We start from the raw sequence: 27,949 nt of genomic DNA, 5'->3' as shown, positions 1-27,949 counted from the left end.
CTGCTGGATAGTGACAAACGCGAAGGCGAAAAGTTGCTTTCATCACCGTGAGGAGCAGCGACCATTTCACACATGCTCTGCAAGGAAAAAGTCACGAGCCAGATAAGTCCACTAGGTGATTTCATGCTCAGTGCATTTAATCTGAACATGAAAGAACTGATGTTCTGAAGCTGGAACAACAAATAAGGCACAAATACATACAAAGCCTCAATTGCCGAAATTAACCATGAAAGATGAAAGTCACTGAAAAGGTTAGCCAGCTCTAGGACTGAAACCCACGTCTTCTGGATTACCGGCCCATGGCTCAACCAATTGAGCTAAGCTAACACGCCTCCTCAGCGACTTCTAGGATGCGTCATCTGAAGGGACAAACCAGACGCTCTCTCTCACTCATCCTCCTTTCACTCTTACATTTTTTGCTAACTCATACACACATTCATACGACGGGATCGATGCGGGCGGCAGCTGTTGAACATGAAAGAACTGATGTTCTGAGGCTGGAACAACAAAGAAGGGTCAAATACATACCAAGCCTCCAATTGCCTAATTGCATTTCATCTATTTCAACGAACACAATGCGTGTAACATCCCGTGAACAAAGCTGGTCGAGACGCTCAAGTGGATGGAGTTGCGGTTTTACAGTATATACAGGACTTTCTGTGCAGGACGATCCATGTCAGGCTGATTTATCATGACGCGTTGGACGCGCATCATTCGATGCTGCGAACCCCGCATCATTCATTGCTGAGAGAAGGTTTACAACGTTCCTGCCGTTCGCGCAGGAACGCGTCGCGAAATTGCACATAATGCGTGGTTCACACTACAACTTCTCTCCGTTGCGGTTACGGTGCGGATCCAGTGCGGAGGCGGCTGTCGTACGACACGCTGTTCAGACATATGCGTTCTTGATACGTCAAACGCTTGTGGTTGACCAATCACGTCTCCACTCCTACGTCTCCATTCCACAGGCAGCCATGAACGGGCAACGTGATGTGGTCGGCGAATCTCTGAATGAATCTCTGTACTCGGCTCGGCGTGGGTCGTAGAGCCACGGGTATTTCTCGACCTCTGAAATTAGAGCTTCTGGTTTTGCCAACGTGCTTTCACCGGAGGCAGCCATGTTGGAAAAACACGCGACAGCACAGCAGTGATGCGCTTGCGCGTTCGCTCATTGGTCAGCTGCATCTCCGCAGGTAGCCCATACCGCATGGACTTCGGCCGAGCTCAACTCTTGCGGTGCGTGTGCTTTTCGGAGTGTCGTGCTTCGTTGTCATGACAACCGTGTCGCGCCGCATCCGTAACGCATGAAAATGCAACAGTGTGAACCAGGCATTACCCACATCTACGGTGCACTGCCCAGTGCACAGTGCAACTTTTTGCGTCAATGCAATGCCATTTCCTAGGAATCGCTGGGGGTCGTATTTTGACGGCGTGCAAACTATGAAGGAACGGTTGAAAAAGGAATCCCGTATCAACTTCATCCACCTGTTACCTGTTTGGAGCCTGTGATCATCGACAGAATGCAAATTACTCGAGCAAAAAGTATCAAAGTGTTGTCAGACCCCGACTGTACTATACGCTCTTAAAAATGAACTTCACCGCATAGCACGCTCCTAGCCAACCATCATCTTGAATGATATCGCTATCTGCCCTGATTTGTTGAAAACGGGAGGCGTACGCCATTTTTGTGACACTTATGCTGTTCATAATTGTCACAGAAAGGGCGTACGCCCTCCGTTTTCGACAAATCAGGTCAGACAACGATATCATTTGAGGTGATGGTTGGCTAGGAGCGTGTTATGCGGTGAAGTTCATTTTTAAGAGTGTACCGTGTGGAAAGCGTGCTGCGGCGCTTCGTGCACTGTCACTGTTAGTGCTGTGGGGTCGATTTAAATCTGGATTCGAATCCACACGAAAGGCATGTGCACTTCATTGGTGGCCAGTTAACGGTTGGGATTTGGACTTTCACTTAACTCTTTTCCTGCAGACAGACCTCCGTTTGAGTGGGACTACTCTTTACGCATCTACACTCTTAAAAATCAACTTCACCACATAGCACGCTCTTAGCCAACCATCATCTCAAATGATATCGTTATCTGCCCGGATTTGTTGAAAACGGGGGATGTACGCGTCTTCTGTGACACTTATGCTGTTCATAATTGTCACAAAAAAGGCGTACGCCCCCCGTTTTCAACAAATCAGCTAGGGCAGATAACGATATCATCGTTTGAGATTATGGTTGGCTAGGAGCGTGCTATGCGGTGAAGTTCATTTTTAAGAGTGTACTTTACACTCTTAAAAATGAACTTCACCGCATAGCACGCTCCTCGCCAACCATAGTCTCGAATGATATCGTTATCAACACTGATTTGTTGAAAACGGGAGGCGTACGCCTTTTTTTGTGACAATTATGAACAGCATAAGTGTCACAAAAATGGCGTGCACCTCCCGTTTTCAACGAATCAGGGCAGATAACGATATCATTCGAGTGGATGATTGGTTAGGAGCGTGCTATGGGGTGAAGTTCATTTTTAAGAGTGTAGTTACATGCTCTTAAATGGAGCCGCATATGAGGCTTCCAGCCAACTATCATCTCGTGTAACATCGTTCTCTGCACTGATTTGTTGGGAACGCGAGGCGTACGTTTTCTTGATTATATTTTTGTGACACTTAGGCGGCCATGGTATAACTGTCAGGAAAAAGGAGTACCGACAAGCTTTCCACCAAGCAAGACTGATAATTAGGACACGGGAGTTCATGCAAAATGCATATTGTTAATGCATATTAACGCCTTCTTACGGATACCGTAAAGTTTCTCCACACACTACTCTCTCTCGAAAAAAAAAAAGGATGGGAAAAGGTGGTAACTTCGATAACTACCACATAGGTCAACACAGCGTCTGATAAAGGGTGTAAAAGGGCGATAAAAGCAATTATCATATATCCAAATTGCTACAAAAAGGCGTACGCCCCCCTCGCTCACCGAATCAGAAGTGGTAACCCTATCATTCGTGGGAGAGAGTGAGGTAGCAGGTAGAACATTGCAACCCTTTAGGCACAACATAACATATGCGACAAATATTACCTCTTAAAAGGTATAACTGCTCCACCCTTTTTTCTGAGAGTGTACCAACAACAACGACGCTATTCTACACTGTTTCGGCATACTCCTTCCTGATCTTCATATAATATGTCGGTTGCATATTATGCAATATTGGCGGAGCTATTCGAATTTGTTTTTGAAACATTTGCCGTCGTGTTGCTTACGTTGTTTCAAAAGCAGGTCATAGGCACCAAACCAGTGTTCCAGCTACACGTCTAAACTACTACGCTGCTTTTAGGCAGCTTCGTGCTAGGCAAACAGTGGATTCGGGAAAGCACCTCCAGTACCTAGCATCAACTTCTCTAAACAGACTGCGCCACGAGTGTCCGAGTTCTGCTTCATAAAAATAAGGGAATCAAAGTATTTGCAGTCTGTGGGCGCCGTTCTCGGAGGCAAAGAACAGCGCAAGGAAGAGCTGCTTGTACATGGCGTAGATGAGGCAAGTACAGATCCCGTCAAAGCTTACGAAACATTAGAGTGACGTATGTCTGCATCGGTGAGACACTCTACGCTCTTAAAAAAAGGGTGTACTTTAGCTCCTTTCCTTGCCACATATATAACACCCTTTTGGAGAGTACAAGTACTCTCAAAAGGGTGTCTCCTCACTCCCTCAAAGGAGTAGCATAACACCTTTCTCCCTGCCGGAGAGTAATATTACTCTCCAGTAGGGAGAAAGGTGTTATGCTACTCCCTGGAGGGAGTGAGGAGACACCCTTTTGAGAGTACTTGTACTCTCCAAAAGGGTGTTATATATGTGGCAAGGAAAGGAGCTAAAGTACACCATTTGTTTAAGAGTGTAGTAGTGAACGGGAGTGGAAAACACATACTGAGAAGTGCATGGAATACCCAGTCACCTGTCTGCAAATCTACCTGCTCCCGTTCGCTGCAACGGTGTCGCTCCGGTGACGATATACGATACTATCGTGTTCCGTGAATCATGACCCGTAGCTGACTAACTCGCTCGACTAACATCTAGCGACATATCACACCTTTTCGCGGTACACGGCCTTCTAAACTCTCAAAACAGGAAAACAAACAACAACATTTATTAACTTTATTTTGGAGTGATGAATGGGGAGTGTCACCTCCAGGGACGATACTCTACCCCCATCGCTGGTGGTGATGTACGTGGGCAATGAAATAATGAGCCCACTTGCGGTAACGCTCAAAGTCCTGTTGTGTGCAAAAAGCTCTACGAGCTTTGAGGGCATAGCGTTGTTTTCTGGAATTGATCAGGGACCAAGCAATTTTGAGCGGTAGAAAGGGGCGATAGACCAGCTGACTCATACCCAAAACGCACTGTCGCCTACACTCTAAGAAAAAAAGGAGTACTTTTACTCCTTTTCGGGAGTAATTGCATTGCCACAAAAAATAGTCCCTTTCGGGAGTAAATGAGTGTCACAGAGTGAAGACCGCATTTCACGCGCTGTTGTAAGTGTCCCAGGTACATAATTGGTGCGCATGCATGAGAATACTTTGAAGTAAACCGTCAACGGTGATATATCGAGTGATATAAAATCTTGCGCCATACTAGGGCACAATTTGCGAAGAAAGATGCGCTAACTGTTTCTTACTCTGTGTGGCTGGAAAATTGCTACGTTGTCTGAGTTATTCAGCCTTATGTCGTTCAAATTGACCAAAGGCGCATATTTACGTAGACTGTCGCATTTAGGAGACCATTCGCGAAGTTTAGTGACAATTTGCAGTCCTGGAGAGTAAATGTCGGGACTAAATGTTCGGTTAGGGGACTAAAATGGGGATTAATTGCAGACTACAGGAGTAGAAGCTGCAATTACTCCCCGTTTTACTCCTTTTTTTCTTAGAGTGTAGATCGGGCCGCATTTCTGGTCGGCACAATCCCACTGGGCACGCCGTACCGTCCGCATCTCACGTTCGTGATCTTGCTTTTTATTCGCAGCCGTCTGGTGGAAGCTTTGCAATATACCATCTGAAGTTTCCAATTAAAAGAAAACGCTCGTCCAGGATGTCTACTTGAAAGAAATGCATATTAATACAAATGGGATTGCATCTGTTTCGGCGTTTGTCAATGTTGATTTCTTCGTGCGGGCCGCTGTCATCGCCGCCATCTTGCTAGCCCTGAACCGGCAGTGCGAGTACCGAGAAGGCGAGGGTGAAAGGAAGCCACTGCGCCTGCGCCAACCTTCCTTGAAGTGTGGAATCATGTTCACGAACGCGGGACAAGTGTCTGCGTTGTCTATCTCCCAAGCAGCACAATGTACTGAAAGTCGAGTGCAATAGGGGTGGCCGGTATGTGTTTTATCAATGTTCTTTAGCTTCACAAGTCTGTTCAAGGCCTTCCACCTACCCGTCCACCCCTATTGCACTCGACTTTCAGTACATTGTGCTGCTTGGGCTCTGTCGCCGTGACTCGCTTTATCCGCACCTGAGGGCGATCATAATCGCTGCCTAATCACGATTGCGCGCGATGTGGATCATGTGGACCTGTAATCAGTGCTTTTTTGGGTATGAGATTCCCGGGGAGCGTGATTCGGGAAGGTTGGTAGTGTGAACAATGAAGAATGTGCCTCAGGATCCTGTAGAACACCGCAGTGACGGCATCCCGGAGAGTCAATTTGCCTCAAGCGGTAACGCCACGTGCTGTAAAAGCAACATCGAGCCCCATTCGATGAAATTGCAGCTATGACGAGAGGTGTTTCGTGGCATGCGGAAATGGCATGCGTGGGATCAACTCCTCTCTGCATAGATAGTGGGGACGTTGGCTGCCCTTTGGCGAGAATCCAGGGGCACCACGGGGCGTTGAAGAGTGGTCTTCTGTCAGCAGCGCAATATTCGTCTGCTTCCGATACGAGAGACCTGCTCCAGTGGCTCATTCCCCACGACACCACAATGGGATGGAACCCACTTGAGAACCAGCCTGTGGAATGCTTCGTACAGATGGTGGTAAGCCGTTAACACAGCCGCGACTAAGGGGTAAGGATGAGCCTTGTGTGCAAGAATTATCAATAGCTTGCTGTGTATATTTTGAGTCAGGAAGTTTTAAATCATCCTAAGAAAAAAGAACATGTGTGTGTGTGTGTGCGTGCGTGCGTGCGTGCGTGCGTGTGTGCGTGCGTGCGTGCACTTTTTCAAACCAAAATAGGCTATGGTGGCAGAGACTGTCACTGTCCAATGAGGAATACCTGAGTGTGCATTTTCATTTGTACAGAGTTTTTGTAAAAATTTCGATTCTTATACAGTCTCAAGGGACACAACAGGTTCTCGAGCAACATGCCCGGCATCATGCATATTTTTTTCATGCTTTTTCATGCGTGTATGCATTTTTTCTGCATATTTTTAGAGATGCTTGGCGCCGCGTATTTGTATGCACATTTCGGAATTTTTTTTTTTCATAAAATCCCGAGCCCTATTCACGAAGATAACCCGTAGGGATAACCCGATGGGATAAAGATTCGGAGACGAATATCAAATCTAGTAGAGTAGAGTGCCATTCACGGATGCGGGTAGCATCGGTAACCACCTGTGTTAGGATGTGTGCTGAGCTGACATCGAGCCCCAAGCAGCACGCCAATATTGGAACGATATTGAACCAGTGTGAGCTGTCAGGTTGGCAATCTTGTCCGCATATGGGTTGCCAATATGGGACCAATGTGGGAGGTGCAACCAGGCTCCATATTGGACCAGTATAGGTTGCCTACATTTGCAAGGCTATATTGCGCCAATAATTCTGTGATAACGCCAACGGTGGGTCCGCGCAATAATGAAGCATTATCCGATATATCAACTACCAATGTCAAAGATCCCTCACAAGCCTTTATTAAGACCGCAGTGTACGAACCAAAAATTTACAACCCGCTCCTAGAGTACAAGGTAGCAAAAGACATTCGTGACGATGACGGACGGACGCCTCAGCAACTCAAACTGCAAAGCACCTAGATGGGTAGAAATCCAGCGAACCGGTAGAGAAGTACGAAGGCAGTTGCCTCAGGACTGGGGCCGCCGATATTTCGAACAGACACTGTTCTTCTTCTGGGCACCGTCCTCATCATTGGCATGGTATTTAAAGGCTTAGGTGTGACGTGTTTAAATTAAGGTTCATGCAAATTGTGGGTCAACAGCACGGAGGGGAGAAAGTGTCCGTATGGGCTTCTACGGCCGGCGTGAATGGCCACTTTGTTAGAGTGTGGAGGGGATTATGTGAACGAAGTGATCTTGGCTTCAGATCGGTTACAGAAATGGTACGTTCACGTACACGGGGACGAAACGGGACAACAGGCTGAACTTGGTAGGCATTCGGAAAGATAAGGAGGTTAGTGGTTACGTGGGGAAAATTCCAGAGCGTGCAAAGCATTTTTCGTAATACAAAGTTGTGGCATGCAATAAAGAAAACAAAAAGCAGTGGCCATGCAGAACATAACAGATGATAAAGGGGACAGAACTACAGCAGAGATGTGTCTTCCTATCAAACAGTGTGTTTTTGACTTGTCCTGCCACAATTCCGTTGCATTAGAGGAACCAGGGACATTTAAGCCCTTATGAAACGCTCGACCTGAGTGTCGCGCGTCTGATCATGCGCATTAGTCGTATAGGACGTGTGATTTCGCTCAAACGACCACGCTCTGAGTCGGTTCTACCGATTGACATAGCGAACCAAGATGGCGGCTGTTCGCAGCAAGCATGGAGGAAAGAAATAAAGGAGGCGCCCCAACGGCTCTTCAACAGACGAGAGAAGCGTGGGGCAAGTGACGTGGGGATAGGAGGTGAGCTGTAGCGTCTTTGGAGCCGGGAGAGGGCCACGTTACCTGAATAGCCCAATGAGGTCGCTTTGCACACGGCACTTTGGGGGCCACTTCGGCGCGCTACCACCACGCCTCACCAAGTATTCCGAAACTATGCGTTGGGGGCTCCCGTACAGATGTATGTAACCGAAACCGGAAGGCGAGAGGTGATGTCACTGGAGTGGCCCCCAATTTCGGCTTCACTTCTCAGAGCAATAGGGCTCCTCCTGTCTTTCCTTCCTCCATGGCAGCAAGTGCACCAGTTGAGTTAAGTCCCATAGCCTCGATTTGAGCAGCAGCAGCAGAGCTGCAGCGACACGAGCGGTCCCATAGCTCTGGGCGAGAGCAGCAGCGCTGCCGAGCTGCAGAAATTCCCTGCTGCTCCCGTATCCGAATTTTTGGTTGCTGTGCTGCTCTGTTGCTCTGCAGCGTGGGCAGCCGGTCTCGCAAGCCAATCAGGAGGATCGTTGGTATTGTTTTCGTCCGATGGTGTTTAGGGTTAGCAGGACGGTGACGGCTGAGGGTTTGTGTCTGGTTGTTTTGTGATTTTTTTCTCAAGAACTTACCAACTTACCACGCTTGTGATTACCAGTAGTTTGGAGTGAGTGTTCAACCATCGATACCGCATGAAGTGCGCTTTCAGGACATAATTCAGTTAATTAATTTTACTATTTGCAGCTAATAAAGTGTTCGACATAAAGTGCGTGAAACTATGTTGTGCCAGAGTTGCAGGTGACATGTTCGCTTGTTTTCGGGTAAGTACTTTATAACCCGTGACCTGATACCGTACAAGCAAATTACTTCCACGGCCATCCTGCGTGAAAAGCATGCCAACCACATTTCCTGTGGGGATCGACGACTTGCGAGCTAGGTTGTTGTAAATGAAACCGACCCTGGAAAGGGTTCGGTAGAAATAGACAATGAACTCGTTACCTTATGAAAACAGGCAGAAACCAGTGATGACTCAGAAGAGGCATTTGTTTTCGTTAGACAGCCTTATTTCACTGGCAGCAACGTACGCATCTGACAGTCACAATCAATCAAGATATCGAATACTAGTAACGAGGCGATGTTTTGTACGGCAAAATCCCGTAGAAGTATCCGTAGAACCACAGTAGAGTCTGTTCTGCAAAGCAGTGCGAAAGGACGAACCTACGTTGAATGTCACGAGACTTCACACATATCAACGAAGAGTCAATTAGGTAATATGAGGCTCAGACCACCGCCGCAATCATTTCACAGTCCATTTGTGAGGTACAGATCCATAATAGTATATCCCACACACTTCAGCCTTTCACGTAGAAATGCATTCCTACGTGTGTGTACTAAAAGGCTTGCGTACGCGTTCAGAATGTTCGAAACGTAAACAATGCCGTAGTTGCTAACACGTTTTGGATCTCCTACGCCGCTGCTGCCGCTAATTCAAAACGAAGCTATGGAACTCCTCTAGCAGCAGAGCCGCGGCAGCAGAAAACTGCTCTGCTGCCATATGTTGCAGTGTTGCTGCTGCTGCTGCACCGCTGCTGCTTTGTTGCTCCTACTTGCATAAAGCTATGGGACCCGGCCCAAGTTTATAGTTAGATAGACTGCCAGATACGTTGTCTGTTCCGAACAGTGTGCATCATCTGCGGGAAAGTGTTGGATGTAACGACGTATTGAGTTGGACATTTCACAAGGTTCAACGTTCAAACTAGCCCTGCTGGTTGAGCGTATCAATACGGTTACTTACTTCCCATTTCCCGCATCTTCAGTCAATGCGGGGCGCAATGGAATTAAACTTAGACATATCACCCTTCATTTTGAGCCACCGGCGGACAGGGCATCCGAACAGTGATGGCCAGCAGTTAACTACATGTAGTTAAACTACTAGTTGAACTACCTGATTGTAGTTAAAAAGTAGTTATAAACTACTTGCAGAAATGTAGTGTGCAACTACTAGTTAAACTGCTATTTCGAGTAGTTAACTACAGTAGTTAGGTTACTGCAGGCGCCAACTACTCCCGATTTTGCCGCAAGCTTTCCGGCACGATTGTGCTTCCGACTGTCACGTTGAGCTACTTGTTTGATGAGAACGGAGGTGCAGAGCAATTATGCCGTGCATGTACTAAATCTTCACTTTTATCACTGCTTGTGATTCATATTTTGGTGTCTAAGAACACTATAGAATGGGACTGCTGTTGATGGACAACGTTAAGTAGTTAGAGATGTAGAATACATTGCAGTAGTTAAAGTAGTAGTTTTAACTACCTCCCCTAAAAAGTAGTTGAGCTACTAGTTAAACCACTGTAGAACTAGTTAGTGGCCATCACTGCTTCCGAATGTGTGAAAGCTCGCGAGAAAAATTAACCATGTTGATGCCTGTTTTCTGTTTGAAAGTGAGAACCACTTCCATTCTGAAACTTTTCGACTTAATGGTCAGTAGACTTCTCCGTATTTTTTTTTATTTTTGGAAACGCTATGCTCATCTACCGTCACGACATACACAAGAAACGAGGCAGAGCGATAAACAGAGGAAACGAAGGAACAGAAAATAAAACGACTGGCTACTGTGGCAGAGGTTAAGAATGGCTTAATGAAACACGCTAGTTATTCTACTACAAAGAGTACAAGGACGTGTAAAAAATGAAACGTAACAACATTGGCTGGCGATGCATGGAGCGTCCCGGAGACCTCCTGCTTACATCCGTATCTCCTGTATACGTCCATAAAATGGACGTTCGTAGGAAGCACTTGTGGTGGCTACATGAATGTCCCACGGATTTCTTTTGGAAAAAAATATATGCATCTCCGTATCTCTGTGACCTATCCCATTGATATACATGGGACAGAATTTCCTGGCTGGAGAAAGGTGCCGACTTTGCCTTGCGTGGCAGTTTTCCAACGCAACGACATAGCCGACGCCTCAAATATACCAAGAAACATAGAAGAGGAAGATAAAAAACATGAAAACGCAAAGAAGACGAAGATCAGAAACGAGGATCTCGCGCGAAGATGGGTAGGCGCTCACGTAACGCCCGGAGAACCCGAGCTCGAAAAGGCAAAAAGGCGTCGAGCGCCGCCGGGTCCTCTGCACCAGGACAGAAGCCGGCTGCACGAGCTAGGTCACCAGACCATTACCACGAACCCGACGTCGACCTAGAGCTATTATTGAAGTGAGTCATACAGGACATGATATCCTACATGCGCATCCCGGTCCTGGCCTTTATATTCATATTTGGTTTCATCGCTTTCATAAGATCATAAGATCTGATATTCCCAAGCCCTTATTCGCACCTTTAGAGTCAGCCGTATCGAATTAGCCTTGTCGATAACATGCCCATCATCGTCGTCATCTGCATACACGGAGAACGCCACCTTTCGATGAATTATTGATTTCAGGCACGCCATCACCACACTAAAGCTTATTCGACTCAGAATGCTTCCTTGTGCTAGGAGCACGCTACATGGTGAAGTTCATTTTTAAGAGTGTACGGCAGCACAGATTATAATGCTTGGTTGTCGTATGAACAGTTGCGAAGCTCTTACCCCAAGTGTACGGATGGCATTTCGCGGTTATTACTGACGGTCACGCGCTCTGCGTTAGTTAGCCAGCCTCAAATCTCCCTCCGGGAGTCGTTGGCCCCTACAGTACCGAGGACAGATTTTCATGCAAAATATCGGGATGGCCTCAAATACCAAGATGCGGATGCGCTGTCATAGTCATTTCTATCACATCCCGTGAGCTTCAGTGGCAAGCTCAACAGATCCACCGCAGTATGATTCATTGACAACCTCCATGCATGACCTCCATGCAGAGCAATCCCGTGACAAAGGTCTAATGAAACTTATAGATGTCCTGGTCAGCCCCGAACCCCTCTTTCTCAAGCAACAGTCTGTGCTTGCATGATATTATACCCTTCGTGATCATAACTGCTTGCGGAGAATTTGTCTGAAATCTTTATTCAGTGGTAGGGCAGCCCGTATTGGCTTCGCCGATCCTGAAGGAGCAGGGTCATTATTGTGTTCGAGTGTGAGCAGTATGACGTACGAGTCTACTAGTCGGAAAATACAATTCTGCATCACCTGGATATTTCAGCTGTGTTGAAAAAAAAATCTGAGATAACCCCAGTCATTCTTGATGTTACCCTAAAGAACTGGTGTCTTTAGGGCTTACCGCAGGGTGATCTAGGGTCTCTCTGGGGTTACCCCAAGGGCTGCTGGGGCTGCCTCAGGAGCTACCGGGGTACCTTTCGGCCCATACAAAGTCGTGAGGCGAACGTCGCCGGTCATTTACAGCGTCCAGTGTGCCAGACATTGCCTGTATACCTCGCGGAAGTAACCTGAAAGAGGTAGATCACACAACAGGTATGCAGGAGTACCACAGCTCCCCACCAAAGAATACGAAGCCCCCATCTCAGCCTTCGTGATCTGTACTACACCGTAAGACAGTAAAAGTCTTTGGCCTTTTGTCTGACCATCGGTCCCGTATGACTCAGCTCTGGTGTGCACTAGTAACAAAGGCAACCTGGCCCTTCAAACCAGATCCATGTCATTGTCACCTTTGAACTGTTTCACTTTCCCCTTGGGCTTTATCACAAACCATAAGGCCGATATCATTTTTAGGTCTCAAGAAGGCCATGGTCTTTGTTAACAGCTCAAAACTGTTGGTTGAGTCACATAAAAGAAGGCGTTCTTCCCACGTATGGAAAGACGGACGATTCTATATGATACCTTGCTCGTGGTGGGTCGCAGTGAAATCTCCATGTTTAAGGTATGACAGCAACTTATATTAATCTGCTCCGGAAAAACGACTTTCATAGCAAACCAGACGACTAGCTCAGACCAAACAGACGAGCACGTGGAAACCAGTTGTTCTCTTTTTCCCCCTTCAAGAAAAATGTTGTCAAAGCTAAATTCCGTGTAAATACCATTTCCTGTGCAACCCCACAGAAAATGTATGTAAATGTATATAAATGTGCATGTGCTTTGGTGTTTTCTGAAGGGAAGTTCTAAGGTAATATGTATTTCTCGTGTTACCAGGGTCTTTAAATACGGTATTAGTAGTGCGTATTATATTACGCATTTTCGTTCAGTGTCACGAAATTACGTATTGTCGTAATGTAAAACAATGTTATTACCCCGCACCCCTGCGTTGCTACGTCTTGACATAGAGTCGGCATTCAGCCAGTTGCTGCAGGTGATTTGAAACGCAGGCTCTCTGCAGTGCTGTACGTATCGCCGTTACAAGTAACGCCGTTACAGTAATCGATACTTTTTCGGTATCGGAGTGCGTATCGCGATACTTTCTTAAGTGGGTATCGGAAAAGTATTTTCGTTACAAATTTATGGTAACGCATCGTTACCGATACCGATACTTTTTAGTGCCCCACCCTTACTTCACCGACCATATTTCTTACTCTTATTCATTGTTATTGCCCTCGACAAGAAGCTCGTGGACACGCCTACGTGCTCCGTAACCAGAATTATGAAATTATACCAAACACGTGTTCACCGTTTTTCTTTGAAACTGAAGGAAATAACCACGCTGTGTTCAACAAAAGAGTTGAGGTCAACGAACAGAGGTCAAGATTTTGACAGTGCGCTCTGGATTCCACTGCTAAGCTGCCGTGTCGCACTGAGTCACGCTCACATATACTGTGGCATTGTTATCTTCGGAAGGATTCCTGGGTCATTGGACTCCATGGTTTGTGTGGGCCTGACACTAACTTAATTGTCACACTGGCCTCTGTCAGTTGCCGGAGACACCACGGCTTGCAAGGATGGCAGGAGACAATTTCAAGAACCAGCTATTGATAAAAGTCAAGCATAACGTTTCCGAGCTACATATGAAATATGCTGTCTTTTCACTGCAAAACTGTTCACGTAAGCATATTTCCGTGTTGCGCCATATCCGTATTTCAAACAAAAGTATCGCCCAAAGTATCGCGTTACTTTTTTTAGTAACGGTAGCGGTACTTCGTTACTTTAAAAAAGAAGTATCGATATCGGTATTTCGATACTTTTTACTCAAGTAACGGGTATCGGTATCGCGATACCATATTTCGGTAACGGGTACAACACTGGCTCTCTGCGACTACAATTGGCTCCCCATGCTCGTGAGAAGTTGCGTGATGCAGTTAAGGGTGCCTCTGTACGGCAGAAATAAATGGCTGGTGTTACTGTTGTGGTGTGGTGTTTCGCAGTACCTCAGCATATGAGATGAATGCCATTTGTAATGGTCTGTAAGGCGAAGATGCTAAGGAGGCGCGGTCATCTATGTGGGACCTTGAACCACCGAGAAACTTCTTGTAGACCTGAAAGGAAAAATAAACATATCATCATCATATGTAACGAAGTAATTAAGTAAAGAGTAAGTAAACGCATGGCGATAAAATATCACGGGTATAGCAAGATCTGTTCCAGTGAGGCCTGAGGCCGACGTCACAAGAATGGAGCTACTGCAATACCCAACGACTGAAAACGAAAATAGAATGCTCTTGCGCTTAAAGCGCTCTTACGCGGCCAAATGTAAAGAGTCGCAATAAAACAGCGTAATGTTTGCGCTTCGCGAAATCCAGCGGTATGTGGTGAAGTTTGTGCTAGAGCCTTCTGCATGGTGGTCGTGCACGCAGCATCACCCATGAAAAAATCGGAAGATGATCTGCATGGGGGACACCATGTTGGCGACAGTGTCCGACAATGAGCTGATTGCCGTGTATGTTCACGATAGGAAAAGGTAGCTATGTCACACGCTTTGTTTACATGTTTTCACACACATTTGAGTACATTTTCTGTTCTGGGGTCATTGCATACAAACTATCCAACTTAACGGTCGCCAAATCACAAAAAAAAAAGAAAAACAAAGAAGAAGAGGAAGCTATATTTGTGAATAAACCATGCATGCTGTTAAGATTCGCCGAAGCTGATAATCAGTACTTTTCGCTTATTCCCTCATCGAGTAATACCCTCATCGAGGGTCCTTAAAGTAAATGTATGTATGTATGTATGTATGTATGTATGTATGTATGTACGTATGTATGTATGTATGTATGTATGTATTCTAGTAATTTCACGCGTATTAGCCCCGGCTTATGTGCGTATTTCCTTTTTTTTTTTTTCACGTGCCCCCTGCGGCTTATCTGATGGCTATTTTTCTCTGGTATTTTCCGCAAACCCGGTTTAAACGGAAGGGCCAACACTGTCGCTGAACAGCACCGCCCTGCCAACGCACGAACAATGCGTGACAGGGGCACATCCACATTCGAGTAGACTGACCTTCCTGGTGCCTTCCCCCATGCAGCTTTAAGAAAAGGGTGACGGTGATTCCTGTCTTCTGGAAGGCCCGTCGGTGCACGAAAGGCAAACCGAAAAACAACACTGGCACAATCCGATCTTAGTAGAACACCAGAACTGATCTCCTTTGTTGTACACCATGCCGACCCCGGAATGTGGACCACAGGGTTTCTGGCCTTCTGTACGGCCTCCTTTGTCGGACGACCCGCAGGGTCTTCTGTCCACTAAGTGATATCCAATTTTCCTGCATTGAAGTTGTAATGTTCCTTCCCGAAGGAACCCAACGCTAAAACCGCCTCATCTTCTTTCTTGCTCGTGGCCCCGCCCTCTTGTCTTCCTCGTTGGCACCTTACAAGAGTCACTATTGATTTTGCATCTGCATCGTTGGTTTACCGCGGAAATCAGTTGCGTCGTATTGCCCGCGGCTTATCTTCGAGTGCGGCTTGTCAGCCGGAAAATTCTCGAAATTTTCCTAAACACGGGGCCTGCGGCTTACCTGCGGTGTGGCTTATAGGCGTGAAATTACAGTAATTAGCTAATTCATTAAAATCAATTTACTAACTTCTTGATTGGTGTTCTGAGAGACAGTTTGTCAATGGACAGGTCGTAGAGTAAGTTGAAACAGTTTCAAATAAGATGCCCTCAACGCGGTACCCTTGACGGGTTTCTTTTTTCCTGCAAAAAAAAAAAAAAAAAAAGAGTCAGTCAAAGTCAAAAGAGTATACCACGTGACTGCTTGCTTGCGCACTTAGCGCGCGTCGCTCTTATAGCTCGAAGTCAGCCGGTCGTTTGAGTGCATGGCAGTGTAGTGCGCCGGTGTACGGCTCTTGCAGGAAAACTGCGCCAGTGCTGCTTACACCGATCCGCAAAGCAGATCATGCTATAGATAGTGCCAGTGTTGACGAAAAACTCATGCAACTGATGTACAAGATGGGGTCGCGGCCGCAGGACAACCACTTTAATAACCACTTTCAACATAAGATGCACGACGATGCGAGAATCCACATTCACAGCCGACATTCATATCGTCCCAGTTCGAGAGGTCATCGTCCGAGCAGGGCGAAACAGTGTCCACGACGTATAGTTCTCCGCCTTCGTACGCTTCGCACGTGGACACACACACACACACACACACACACACACACACACACACACACACACACACACACACACACACACACACACACACACACACACACACACACACAGACACACACACACACACACACACACACACACACACGCACCGCACGATTCAGTGGAACGCCTCAGCATAAGGTAAGGTGTGACCACTGCTACTGCTTGACCTGTCTGAACTCGACGAACTTGACTCATCCAAAGCATCCAACATCTGCAGTAGGTCTTCCGGTTACATGGCGGCCATGTTGAGCAAGTGTAAACCAAACCATGGAAAGGAAGGTGAGAAGTAGCGGAAAGCGGAACTTCAGAGCTCGCGTTCCAGTCCGCACCGCCAGTATTCTCGGTGCGGCCTACGCTGCACGGATTCAGTGCTCGCGAGCGCACGCTGTACGCGAACGACTAGCAGAACATGTTTCGTGTTGCCCTGAACCGACCAGCAGAACATGCACGCTCAAGCCAGTGCAACTTTTTCTGCACAAAAACGACCAGCTGAATTCGCTATTAGCAAACGCCCTGACTCACTCTACGCCAAATCACACGCCATCACTCTAGCAAACGCCCTCACGCATTTGCTAGAGGTAAGACCTCGTCGGTTGTGGGAACAAGACCTTCCATTTGTATCTTGTCGTTAGTTTTGTGGCCATCAAGGAGGTCGCGAGGTCTAATCAATGTCTACGCGATAATCTCCCATTGCCTTGGCTTGGCGTAGTTGATTGGCACGCCCAAAGTGAACCATGTAGAGATTAGGTGGGTATCGTTGCTCTAGCAAACGCGTGGTGAGGGCGTTCCAAGAGCGACGCGCGCGCTAGACGGGCGAGCGAGCAGTCACTTTTTTGACAGGAAGAAAGAAACATGTAAAGGGTACCTGCAACGGGTACCGCGTTGAGGACACCTTAGTCGAAAATGTCTCAACTTGCTCCATGGCTTATCCATTGACACTTTGGCTCTCAAGTCACAAAGTAAAAAGTCAATTAATTTTAATTAATGCCAAATTAGCAGGTTGGGCTGCATCTTTTGCGTCTAGCGCAAATCCTTTAGTTTCAGATTAGTTGTCTTTTAATAATAAGTTGCCCGAGCAGCACGAGGTGTGTGATGACAAAGTGGTGTACCACTCTATTCTCTCGCTGACTGGAGCGAACTGGATTTCTGACTGATGCTCTCTCGGTAGTGTTGGAGCCACACGCACAGACTGTCCACGGCATGAAACCCCAACATGACGATAACAGGTAATTCGTAAGTTACCTATCCCCGGTATGAGTTTTCATCTGGATAGCAAACGCATAACAGAAGAAGACAACACGACGGACCTGTCCTGTTTTCATTTCTTTTTTAAGTGCCTTTCGATCTTTGCACATCGTTCGTCATGCAGCAGCTAGTCCATCGCTTATTTTTGTTTTTTGTTTATTGAATCACCAAGATAACCTGAAGTCGCCAGACATTTCCGATTCCAATATATCCGCTGAGAAGCCGAGAATCCTCATATATTATCTGAACCATATCCTCTGAACAGCTTGGGGCTGCGCGCGGGCGACGCGGGCACCAGCGCGGATAACCTCGACTTTCTGGCGGGTCCCAATTCCCGATGTCGTGCGTGTAGCGGGTTGCACATGGGTAAGATAATTCCTAAATAGGGGAGAAAAGACTTATCAGTCGCCCACTAGATTTCCAGCGACGGAATAGCCAATTTCAAAACCGAACCTGAGACAGCTCCCCTCGCACTAATGCTTCCGAATCATTTAATATCTCTACTACACCCCTGCTGTTACATATGGTACTTCATCAGTCGTGCTGTTCTTTCGATGTGGAGAACAAGTGTTTTCAACTGACGCCAAGCGGAACGCGTTGCGGAAAATGGCAGGCGTTAACATCGAATGTGTTTCAAAGACGTGACTCAGCAGTGAGTATACTGCGAGAAAAAAAAAAAAAACAGCTGGAAAGTCAATCGCGTGGGAAAAGTTCTGCACTGCTATTGACCAAAGCGGGCACATCGTTAAGAACTACGTGGCTTGTGTGAAATGCAACTCATTCATATTCTGGCCAATCTAGTCTTATGCAGCCCACAAGACACGTACGTCAAACTTTCTGAGGAATAAACGTACTTTTGGAACATGTACAGTGTTATGCTACCTGGGGCAAACAATGGCCTCGAAAGCGCAACGAAAGAAACATTTCGCAGACAATCGGTTCATAATGTCACGTAATATGGGACGTACCAAGTGGCTGCAGACACTGGGGTTTTCGTACGTTGCACAAATTCTCAACAACAGCGAAGCAATGTACGGAAACCTTGATGTTTCATTTCTGCTGCTGCACCCGACGAAACTTATTGCGGGACAAGTGCTCTTGCCGAATAAGTTGGCAACGATATAAGGTATGTGGTGCGCCGATTGGCAGGTCAGTTGCAGCTTGCATAACCTTAGAACTATGAACGGACGTCTACAAAAGGTGCACAACATCGGAGCCGTAATCATCAGAAAATTTGGTCATCAATTAAAGTAAAGAGGATAAAATGTGAGGTGAACGGACGCAACAAACATTCAAGGCAGAGCCATGTGCAGTACTCAGAGCTCAATCCTGTGTTTCCTCTCGTAACGGGTGACGCGTCAGATCAAAAAAAGGGATGTGGGGAATGCGGCTCATGTGCGGGCGTTGTGGGCACTTGCGGATGCGTGTCAACGATTGCGACCCGCTCAGGGCTCGTAATGGACGTTTCACGTCGATTAGGGATCGAATCTTGTATAGACTAGATGACTAGATGGCGTCAACTGGAAGCACTATCTCTCTAACTCTACAATCTAGGTGATAGTCGTTGACATACTTACCCTGTTGGCCGGAATCCCGCACAACAAAATGCTTATCAGTAGTGGCACCAAAGTACCGGTTCCATGATTAGTGTAACTAACAATATGGAGATAACCGGGACATGATTACCTACTCGCAAAGTGTTACTACTTCGGCAATTTAAGACGCATAACATTGGCCACCCCGGGCTTATGCACTGCAAAAACGCAAGTGAACAGAAGCTGACCGCTCTACACTCTTGTTGTACGAAGTCATAGGGAGCCTACGATGTCATTCCACACGCTGGAAAGACGGGCCAGTTCAGTATCAGTATCACTGACGAGTGATACGGCCCGTATCAGTGAGTGATTAGCGCTAAAACGATGCACTTACGTCTAAGAACGGTTGAACTGCCAAGATGCCAGCCAGTGCTTCATATAGCAGAATGTTTCCGGTGTCCTAAGGAAAGAGAATTTAGCTGTCTGCATCCTTCAGCGTTACACTCTATCGGACGTAAGTCCGCTACTTGCGAAGCTGAAACCAAATGGGATCCCAAACAATACTACTGATATACTACTATTTTATACTATTTTATATCCTACGAATTGTTGAGCGTCATTTTGAGTGAAATGTTGTGGCCCACCCTACATTAACCCTTTATGAGGTTTGTAGTATATCTAAATAAATGAATAAAATCAATAATAATAGAGGTATCAATATCCGCACACGGAGGCCTATTATAAAATATACCACAAATTCAAAGAAACAGAGGCCAAAGGTTGAGACACATGGGTCAATCAACATGCGACATCTTTATTACCGCCGTTTGTAGTGCGCAACAGTTTGAAGAGTGAGCAACACCAGATTTTTTCGTCTTAAGCTAGAACGAATTTTTCCACTCTACGGCACTCTCTGGTCGACACTGTGCTCGGTACATATCTTTTTAAGTATGCTTGGTAAACATTTCATGCGAACATGCCGTGTCTTCACGATGATATCCTGAGCGATAGGCAAAGACACATACAGGCAGGTTATCGTCATATAGGGTTAGCGCACTAGCTTGCCTGCGTGGATACCATTCTCTCAATGACGTGACTTGTGCTCCGTTAAACCTATCGGGTTTAAATGACTTTATAAGCCTATTTTTATTCTTCATTCATAAAAACCTGTTACCACCTTGCAAAATCGGTTTTCTGGTCATGAAAATGTATAACGAACGAAAAAGTGTTGTTAACATTTTCTGTCGAAATCGCCACCCGTATAGCTGCCAGACGCTCTCACATGTATGTAGATAAAGTAGTTCTTGAATATGCTATTGGGGAGCAGACACATGGGCCCTATCTGAGCTTACCAGAATTGTGACGTTACACAACGGACAGCGGCGTGTTGGCAACATTAGGAGAATCTCCGGATCGGCTACTCGGTTTCGCATGTTTCCATACGCGGGAGAATGTGGGAATCTGCGCTTTCATTGTGGAATAAGAACGACATTGGTATTTATTTTTGTTGTTGCTGTTTTTCGCTACGGCGAGTTTCACGACACGCGATCTCGCATACACAACAGTGATCATACATGAGCTGTATCCTGCGAAAGAGGAGACTTTGATCTGAACAGCCTCTAGAGTCGCTTCCACTCTCTCGGGGATTCAATGAAAAAAAATGACGGCAGTAGACGTCACTCCATCAGGAAACAGGACGGAAACAGACGAATTTTCAAATGTGAGCTTACATGTGCTGGCTACTCTACTCTGGTGTGCTACGTCATGCATGTAGAGACGGGAAGCTGGAGGGCATAGGAGCAGTTGCTCCCTGATTGTAGCTGTGTTTTGCAGGCAGATATTTACAGATTATGCATGTTCACCCCTATGAACCCCTGTTCTATGACCGCTCTGAGGGCTGAGGTGACAATCGCTCTCTTTACGGTTTTTGAATGCGCCGAGTGCTGAGGTTATACGCAGGTTCCGCGCCCTATAGGTGGCGCGCCTAGAAATGCAATATGGCTGTCCGAGAGATGATCGATTGCTTTGAAATCGTTTGCCCATCGTGGTCAAAATAACAGGAACAACGAGCGCGCAAAGTGACAGACACGATAAACGCACGTACATGGATTACGCAACTTCCCACCAAACAGGGAAGGCGCCCGCGATAATCTCTGTGACGCTTTTCATTTTGGCCGCGACGCGGCGCCTGCGTCTACGAAACTTGCGAATAGCAGGATTATGCACGCACACTGTCGATTGCAGTTTTAAAGAGAAGGTCAGCAAGGTAAAGAAAGGGGGATACCCGGACAGGCTTTTAGATGAAGTAGCTCGGAGCGTTCTAAAGAAGATGAAAGGTAAAAATGAGAACAGGAGAGAAAGACAAAGAGGCAGACCGGTATCGTTGCTCTATGTGCACACGTTAACGCATTATCTCAAGTAGGGAGTAGTAAGTAGGTGAGGGGAATGGGGTCCCAGTGGGTTTTACGGCGCCCAAGAAGCTTTGGCCTCTGCTCCATTTTAAACAACGAGACAAGAAGAAGAAGAAGAAGAAAAACGGCGGTGCCAGGTGAAACATAAGAACTAGTGGGTCGACTGCATAGCTCGGCGCGATCATGATCGCGACAGCCTTCCCAGTGCTTCGTGATCGCACTCATGATCACGATCATCAGGCTTTGATAAGGCAATGCGATCATGATTGCGCCGAGCTATGGTCGACTGTAATCAGAGAGTGTAGCAGAGAGTGTATTGCATTTCACTCTCATGTGGTAGAGTTTATATCGCTCAGACAGGCAGATGTGTAAATGATAGGCTAAGAGAGCATGTCACTTCAGTGAAATGTAATACCCCGTCAGATCACTTTCAGGTACACTGTAGAACGTGTGGACACGATCCGGCTTTTAGGAACACCGTTATCGAAGCCACATTCCCAAAACAGATCGAGAGGAAGATCTACCAGGCCATTCTAACAAAAGAAAACAGGAAAGGAGCAGTATCAGCACCCCGTCTATTTACTTGAAAGAAGAAGAAATACTCTTTCTAAAAATGAAGTACGTCGCAATGGATGCCATGCACTGCTGAAGGCTGACGTCAACGCACGTCTTGGTTATATAAAAAGATGTTATCAATAAAAACCTGTTAGTACGCCGTTGTATTGTTGTGATCCTTCTGGCTTTATCTGCTGCTTCCTTGTGTTTTCATACCATGATATATCAATTACCCCACTTCAGAACCTTAGTTTCCTTCACATGTGTCATGCAGAAGGTTCTCATTTTTATCTCACGTATATTTTTTAATAATGTGGGGTTACTCTCTCACGCAACTCCCTGTACATACATCTTTGCCCGTTCACGATTCCATCTGCTCATGTTACGTGCATAAAAGTTGATATACCAGCAGCCGTCTGTGTACCGGAAAGCGGTCCTGCCGTTATCCCAGCTAATCAGTTGTTCTAGCAGCCATTTCTATAGTTCTGCGTGTTCCAGACATGCCTATCTACATCCAGGCGACGTTGGTTTTGGTACGCCGCTACCAAACCAATTTCAATCCAAAACAATTTCTGTTTCAGTTCGAACCACTCCAGTTTCCCCAATATGCTGCGACCAGTGAATAACGTGGGAAATATCAGTTTGGGTAGCCTCTTATAATACCGAGCTGCATTTTGACCGGTTCTTCGCCGCAAACTACAAAAATGGATTGAGCTCCGGGTATAGACAGGCCCCACAAATTAAATTAGGTTCCCGCTCCCCCTTTCTAAACAGTTATTAGTTCTCCAGCTACCCCCTGTTGTGATGGACGTCTCTGGTATCCCCATGTGAAGGAGCTAAAACCAGGCTTGATAGGACACCGTTCGAATATTTCGCGTTGCTGATCGGTTCTGTGATGAATGAAGCAGGATTCATTACACTGATCCTTGCATGGAAAAGGGACAGAGCAAAGAGAAACACAGCAAACAGAAAACCCCAGGCATCCCAGTTGACGTCGTTGTGCAAACAGAGACTTGCTTGTGGAGGCGCACGTTTTGTATCAGAGGTTTCCCACATAAATTACGTAAATTAAATTACGGCGCCGAAGGAATGAGATATCCAAGATAGGTGATGCTGGAATTAGGGCTGCGCGGAACACCGCGGGAAGTGCGCAAGCAAGATCAAGTCCACGGTGTCCATTGTCCACAGTGGACGGGGTATTCGCCTCTTCAACTACCTGTAGAGGCGCTCGCGTCGTCCTCAAGATGGCGGAGAAAAGAATGATTGCCGATGAATAAATCGCCCTGCTTCGTGCCTTCTTCCACGAGACACGTTTCAAAGCTTGTACAAATAACACAAATCGCCCGTGCTTTCCTGCTGTCTTCGTTGTTGTCGTTCACGCAGCTCCTGTAACAGTATCTTTTTCCTCTTCCCCTTCTCGACGTTGAATATTCTTCTCCGCAGAACTTTTGCACTGCGGAATTGAGCAGTTCTGTTGCTGTTTGAGTTTTCTAAGCCGGGAAACTCCATCGCACACGAAGGGAAGTTTTGGCAGTTTCGGGTCAGCGCGAAATATCCCTGTCGTCTGCTGTTACTCTCATTCATTGAGCGCTTCTGATGGGGTCCGCTAGGTGTCGAGCAGCCAGTTGGAGAGGCGAATATCTGCCAAATGAGTCGAGGAACGATCGACTTCTTAGAACTAGCAAAAGTAAGTCGTGTTTCACAGTTTGATCGTTTCTTCCCTTCTATAAGAGATAAACTGATGTTCTGAGGCTGGAACAACATAGAGGGGACAGATACACACAAAGCCTCAAATTGCCTAAGAAATCAACGATGAAAGATGAAAGTCACTGAAAAGGTTAGCCAGCTGTAGGGATCGAACCCACATCTTCTGGAAAAGAAGATGTGGGTTCGATCCCTACAGCTGGCTAACCTTTTCAGTGACTTTCATCTTTCCCTTCTATGTTTCGGAATGAAGGGAACAAGGGCAGGAAGCTGGTCTGCTCGATGTCACGCAAGAAATTTGTCAAGTGAGAGTGGACCGGCTATGATGACTGTTTAGTTACACACTCTTGTTCCCGAGAACGTATAGTTCTAAGCAGGGCCGACGAGAGAAATGACGGGCCCAGGGGATAGGTCATGTCCGTACCCCATCCTCACGTCTCAATAACACAGTCCTAGTATTTCTTCTTTCCATGATTACGGCAGGACTTCAGTGTCCCGCGGGCCTTTAAGTGGCCGAGGCCCCGCGAACGCCACCCCCAGGTGCCCCACCCTCTCAAAGGCCCTGGTTCTAAGGAATATGTACACCGAGTTAGAATTCACTGCATAATGTATGAGGAATCGCGACTTACTGTGTAATTAAACTCCGGGAGGAACGCTCTCGCTTTCTTGGAGAAGACGCATGCACTAAGGTTTTCAAATCCACTGAACGTGTTCCGGGAAGCAGCAATTGACCTATTTTCTCCATCGTATAACGCTGGAAATGAAACGGTATATATATGTTGAGAGCTCCGTGTAACGTACCTCCGTGCAGCTTGGGAGAAATTACCGTGAACATTTTCGCTGCGTAATCCTTGTCCTTGAGGTGAGTGTGCCCATACCTCTGTGTCTACATGCTGATAATGGCAGGGGGTAGGACTGCGGATAATTTCGACCACCTGTAGTTTTTTTAGCGTGTGCCGGAAATTTCCGACGCGCGATGCTCGAAGCAATGTTTGCCTCCCCCACATCCACCGTCCGATAGAGGGCACTTCTTATGGATACTTTAGACGAAAAGAAAACAGAAACGTGTGGCGAAGATATGTTGCTGCTGAACAAAACAACTCTCGAGTGTACCTACTCACATGAAGGTAACGTTGTTTCTGTTTTCAGGGTACGTTTTTGTGCACACGGGCGAGCATGATCGCCCCGGCTGCACAGAGAAAATCGCGCCCCGGAAACTCACTGGCCGTTGTACCAAGCGTATAGTCGGCCTGGCTGAGCAAGCTGGTTGTCAGCACGTTCGGTTACAAGTGCATGGAAAAAATGCTTCACGATAGGTAACGCGACTGAGAGCGACTACCAGCTTCCCTGATGCACAACTTCAAACACACGTAATGGCTTTATCGTACTATTTCCCTTCCCTTATTAAGCCACTCGCATTGCTTGTTTCCGACAGGCATATGTGCCTCCCTCTTCAGGTTGTCGGTGGCATGTCAGCATTAAAAAAAAAAAAAAAAAAGAGAGAAAGAAAGTGTGAGCAGCGAGCCACCAAGGCAAGGAACATAAATCACCGTTGTGTGACAAATTGAGGATTATTTCGCACCAGACGTCGTCCTGAGCCATTTTACCGTCATTTTACTAGCAAAGTGAACATATTTAGCGTTTCTTATCACATGTATAAAATGATCCACTGGGTTTAGAAGCGACAAAGCTGTTCAACTATCGCGCCACGTTACCTATCGACTTGCTGCAATACGGAACCTCTAGAATGCCACTCCGTACTCGGAAAACGGCGTTTACGTTATTTAGTACACGAAAAGAAGGCACCTCAAGGATACTATACGCGACATTTCAATCCTGTTTGCGAGCATTGTGCATTTCTGTCAATTTTTGAAGATCTGTCGACCTCCATCAGTTTCGATGACGCGAGGAGCAGGTGACGTCATGTCTTGCCGACAAATTGCAGCGATGTGAAAGTTCTGCGAAGAGCGCTCGTTTCCTCGCAACGACGCAGGCGTTCGGGGAGGCTCACGTGGTCGGAGAAGTCATGTTGACGCTAGTCGAAATAGGGGAAGGATAGGGAGATTTGTCTTCCCCGTCCTTGTGTTTGCTTGAAGGTCGCAGCGGTCTGAGGATACGTCACGTGGGGCTCCGCTAACGGAGCGCAAAAAGTGAGCCCCGGAATACTCGAAGGGCAATAACGTTGCCAGGTGAAAGCCGGGCGCTCCGTCGGATCATAACATGACGTCACAGTTCTAAAGAAAATAAGTTTCTCTAACTTTGGCGTCTCGTAGAGCCAAACTATTTTGCAGGAATGTAAAATGAGACAAGAAAATTTCTGTTACATAACATCGGTTGGATTCTGAGCACATAATATTTAGTCCGTAGTGGCATTTTAAGTTGATTCGCCGGTGCCACAAAGATCATGACGCAGCCTGAAACCATGCGTGCTGCTTCAACGTCGTGTCATACGAAAACACAATGCATTTGTTAGGTCACAAGGACCACTTTGTCAACCACCGGCGTTCATAATATCCAGGGTAGGACACAGCCGTGTCTATAGAGGTACAATATATAGGGATACTTCTCCGGGTGCATGTGTTAGTCCCCCCCCCCCCCCCCTAGATGTGCAAAAAGTCTCGCTCATTGTCAGGTAAGCGACGAGGATTTTTGATTGGTTCATTGGTCTCATTTTCATGGTTCCTGAGCTAAGTGGTCATAAAGCGCGGATGTCAGAATAACGAGTGTCATATAAGCGAGGTTCGACGCTGTTTTTACTTTATACCGTCAGTACAGGAACGCTTCTGTTATGGTCCAAGTACCAAAGGGTGGTCCAACTTCCAAGGGTGCGTCACCTGAAGGGACAGTGAGTGGTGGGTGTGTCCCTTCAGATGACGCACCCTTGGAAGTCGCTGGGGAGGTGTGTCAGCTTAGCTCAAATGGTAGAGCCCTGGACTGGCAATCAAGATGTGCGTTCGAGTCATACAGCTGGCTAAGCTTTTCAGTGACTTTCGTCTTTCATAATTTCTTTCATCAAGATATACCTGCTGCTTGTGTCACAATCACATGCTCACTGCTAACATGTCACACACTGCGCGTGTGACAGCAACATACCGTGGTTCACGATAACCGCGGTTTGGTCGGGTAACTGCGGTTGAGCGTAACCGAGGCTAACGCTGCCCTTGCGACAGGGGGTATTAGAAAGACTCTTGAGCAGCGCCAGCGACCTCTTGCTTCGTTGCGTGGAAATCCCCAAAGAGAAGTGAATGAAGGACGCCCCGAGCTCGTTAGTGCATAGTGAAGGGTTAGAGCATCTAGGGGTAATTCCATGCCGATTGCGGTAGCAGATTTCTGATCCAAGAGCAATTCGTAAGAGAATGATTTGGATCACCATGTTCAGCGTGTGACCGTTTGTGGGTTGCCAATGATGTTAAGAAGTTGCGAATTAAGTGGACATCTTCGCTCAGAGAAGCGTTTCCAAAGTTTTAAATTAGCCGCATTATTCCTTAGAAATTAAGTGATCAGCAGATATGCCATCGCACCATGGTCCTTCTGCGAGTGCAACGACACCACCCGAGCATCAGAAGAGGAACCGCCAATTTGTTAGCCATGACCGTGGAGGAGTAACTCGCGTGTTATTTTGCTTTCACGTAACTTCCTTGAGCTTTGGAAGTACGGCAGCTGCGAAGGTGTCTGTGGATCTTGTATTTATAAACTTCAAAGTTTCCAACGTACATCAGTTGTCTCATGTTCGCACGAACAACTGCGATGATTTTTATACCGGATCTCTGTACCCACAACCGCATTTTGCACCTTCAGAAGAAAACAAAAACGTCCAATACCAGCGTCTGATCGTAATTCCAACTGTTCCTCTCGTCCGAGACGTCCCTTCGTTATTTGTATCCGCCGAACGCAAGACTTGTCTCCACGGAAAGCGCGGGTCATTTTTCGAGTGCTTCTTTAGGATTCAAGGTCACGATATGCTTACCTTGCCTGAGTAATAACTTCATGCTTTCCATCAGAATGTCTGGGATGATTTGCAATAAATTCATATTGCTGTAAGGGAAGCAAACTCTATTATCAGCATTGCGAATCTTCATGTTTCTTGTCTACGTACCTAAATGGCGCCGGTACACTGAGCACTTCGCCCAAGTACGAGATAGGTATATCTTTAGGTAGGAAAGAGAAGATGGAGAGTTTTAGTACACGAGATACACTCTATCGAAAACGTTACGGCAGAGCAAACTG

General features: G+C 46.6%; 1 protein-coding gene across 1 annotated transcript; it reads right to left on the bottom strand.

Moving 5' to 3' along the window:
* On the bottom strand, window positions 1-27,759 carry LOC135374172 (uncharacterized; the record flags this gene model as incomplete). Its single annotated transcript, XM_064607184.1, has 5 exons — window positions 27,690-27,759; window positions 24,352-24,476; window positions 19,447-19,512; window positions 14,046-14,153; window positions 1-77 (listed from the first exon to the last, which is right to left on the bottom strand). Coding segments are annotated over exons 1-5 (440 nt in total), but the record flags the coding sequence as incomplete, so codon positions are not given.
* Window positions 27,760-27,949: the final 190 nt, after the last annotated feature.

The sequence above is a fragment of the Ornithodoros turicata genome, unplaced genomic scaffold (genome assembly GCF_037126465.1).
Source record: "Ornithodoros turicata isolate Travis unplaced genomic scaffold, ASM3712646v1 Chromosome45, whole genome shotgun sequence".
Lineage (NCBI taxonomy): Eukaryota > Metazoa > Arthropoda > Arachnida > Ixodida > Argasidae > Ornithodoros > Ornithodoros turicata.
Note: the sequence above shows the minus strand (reverse complement) of the source record. Positions and strands in the feature narration are given on the sequence as shown.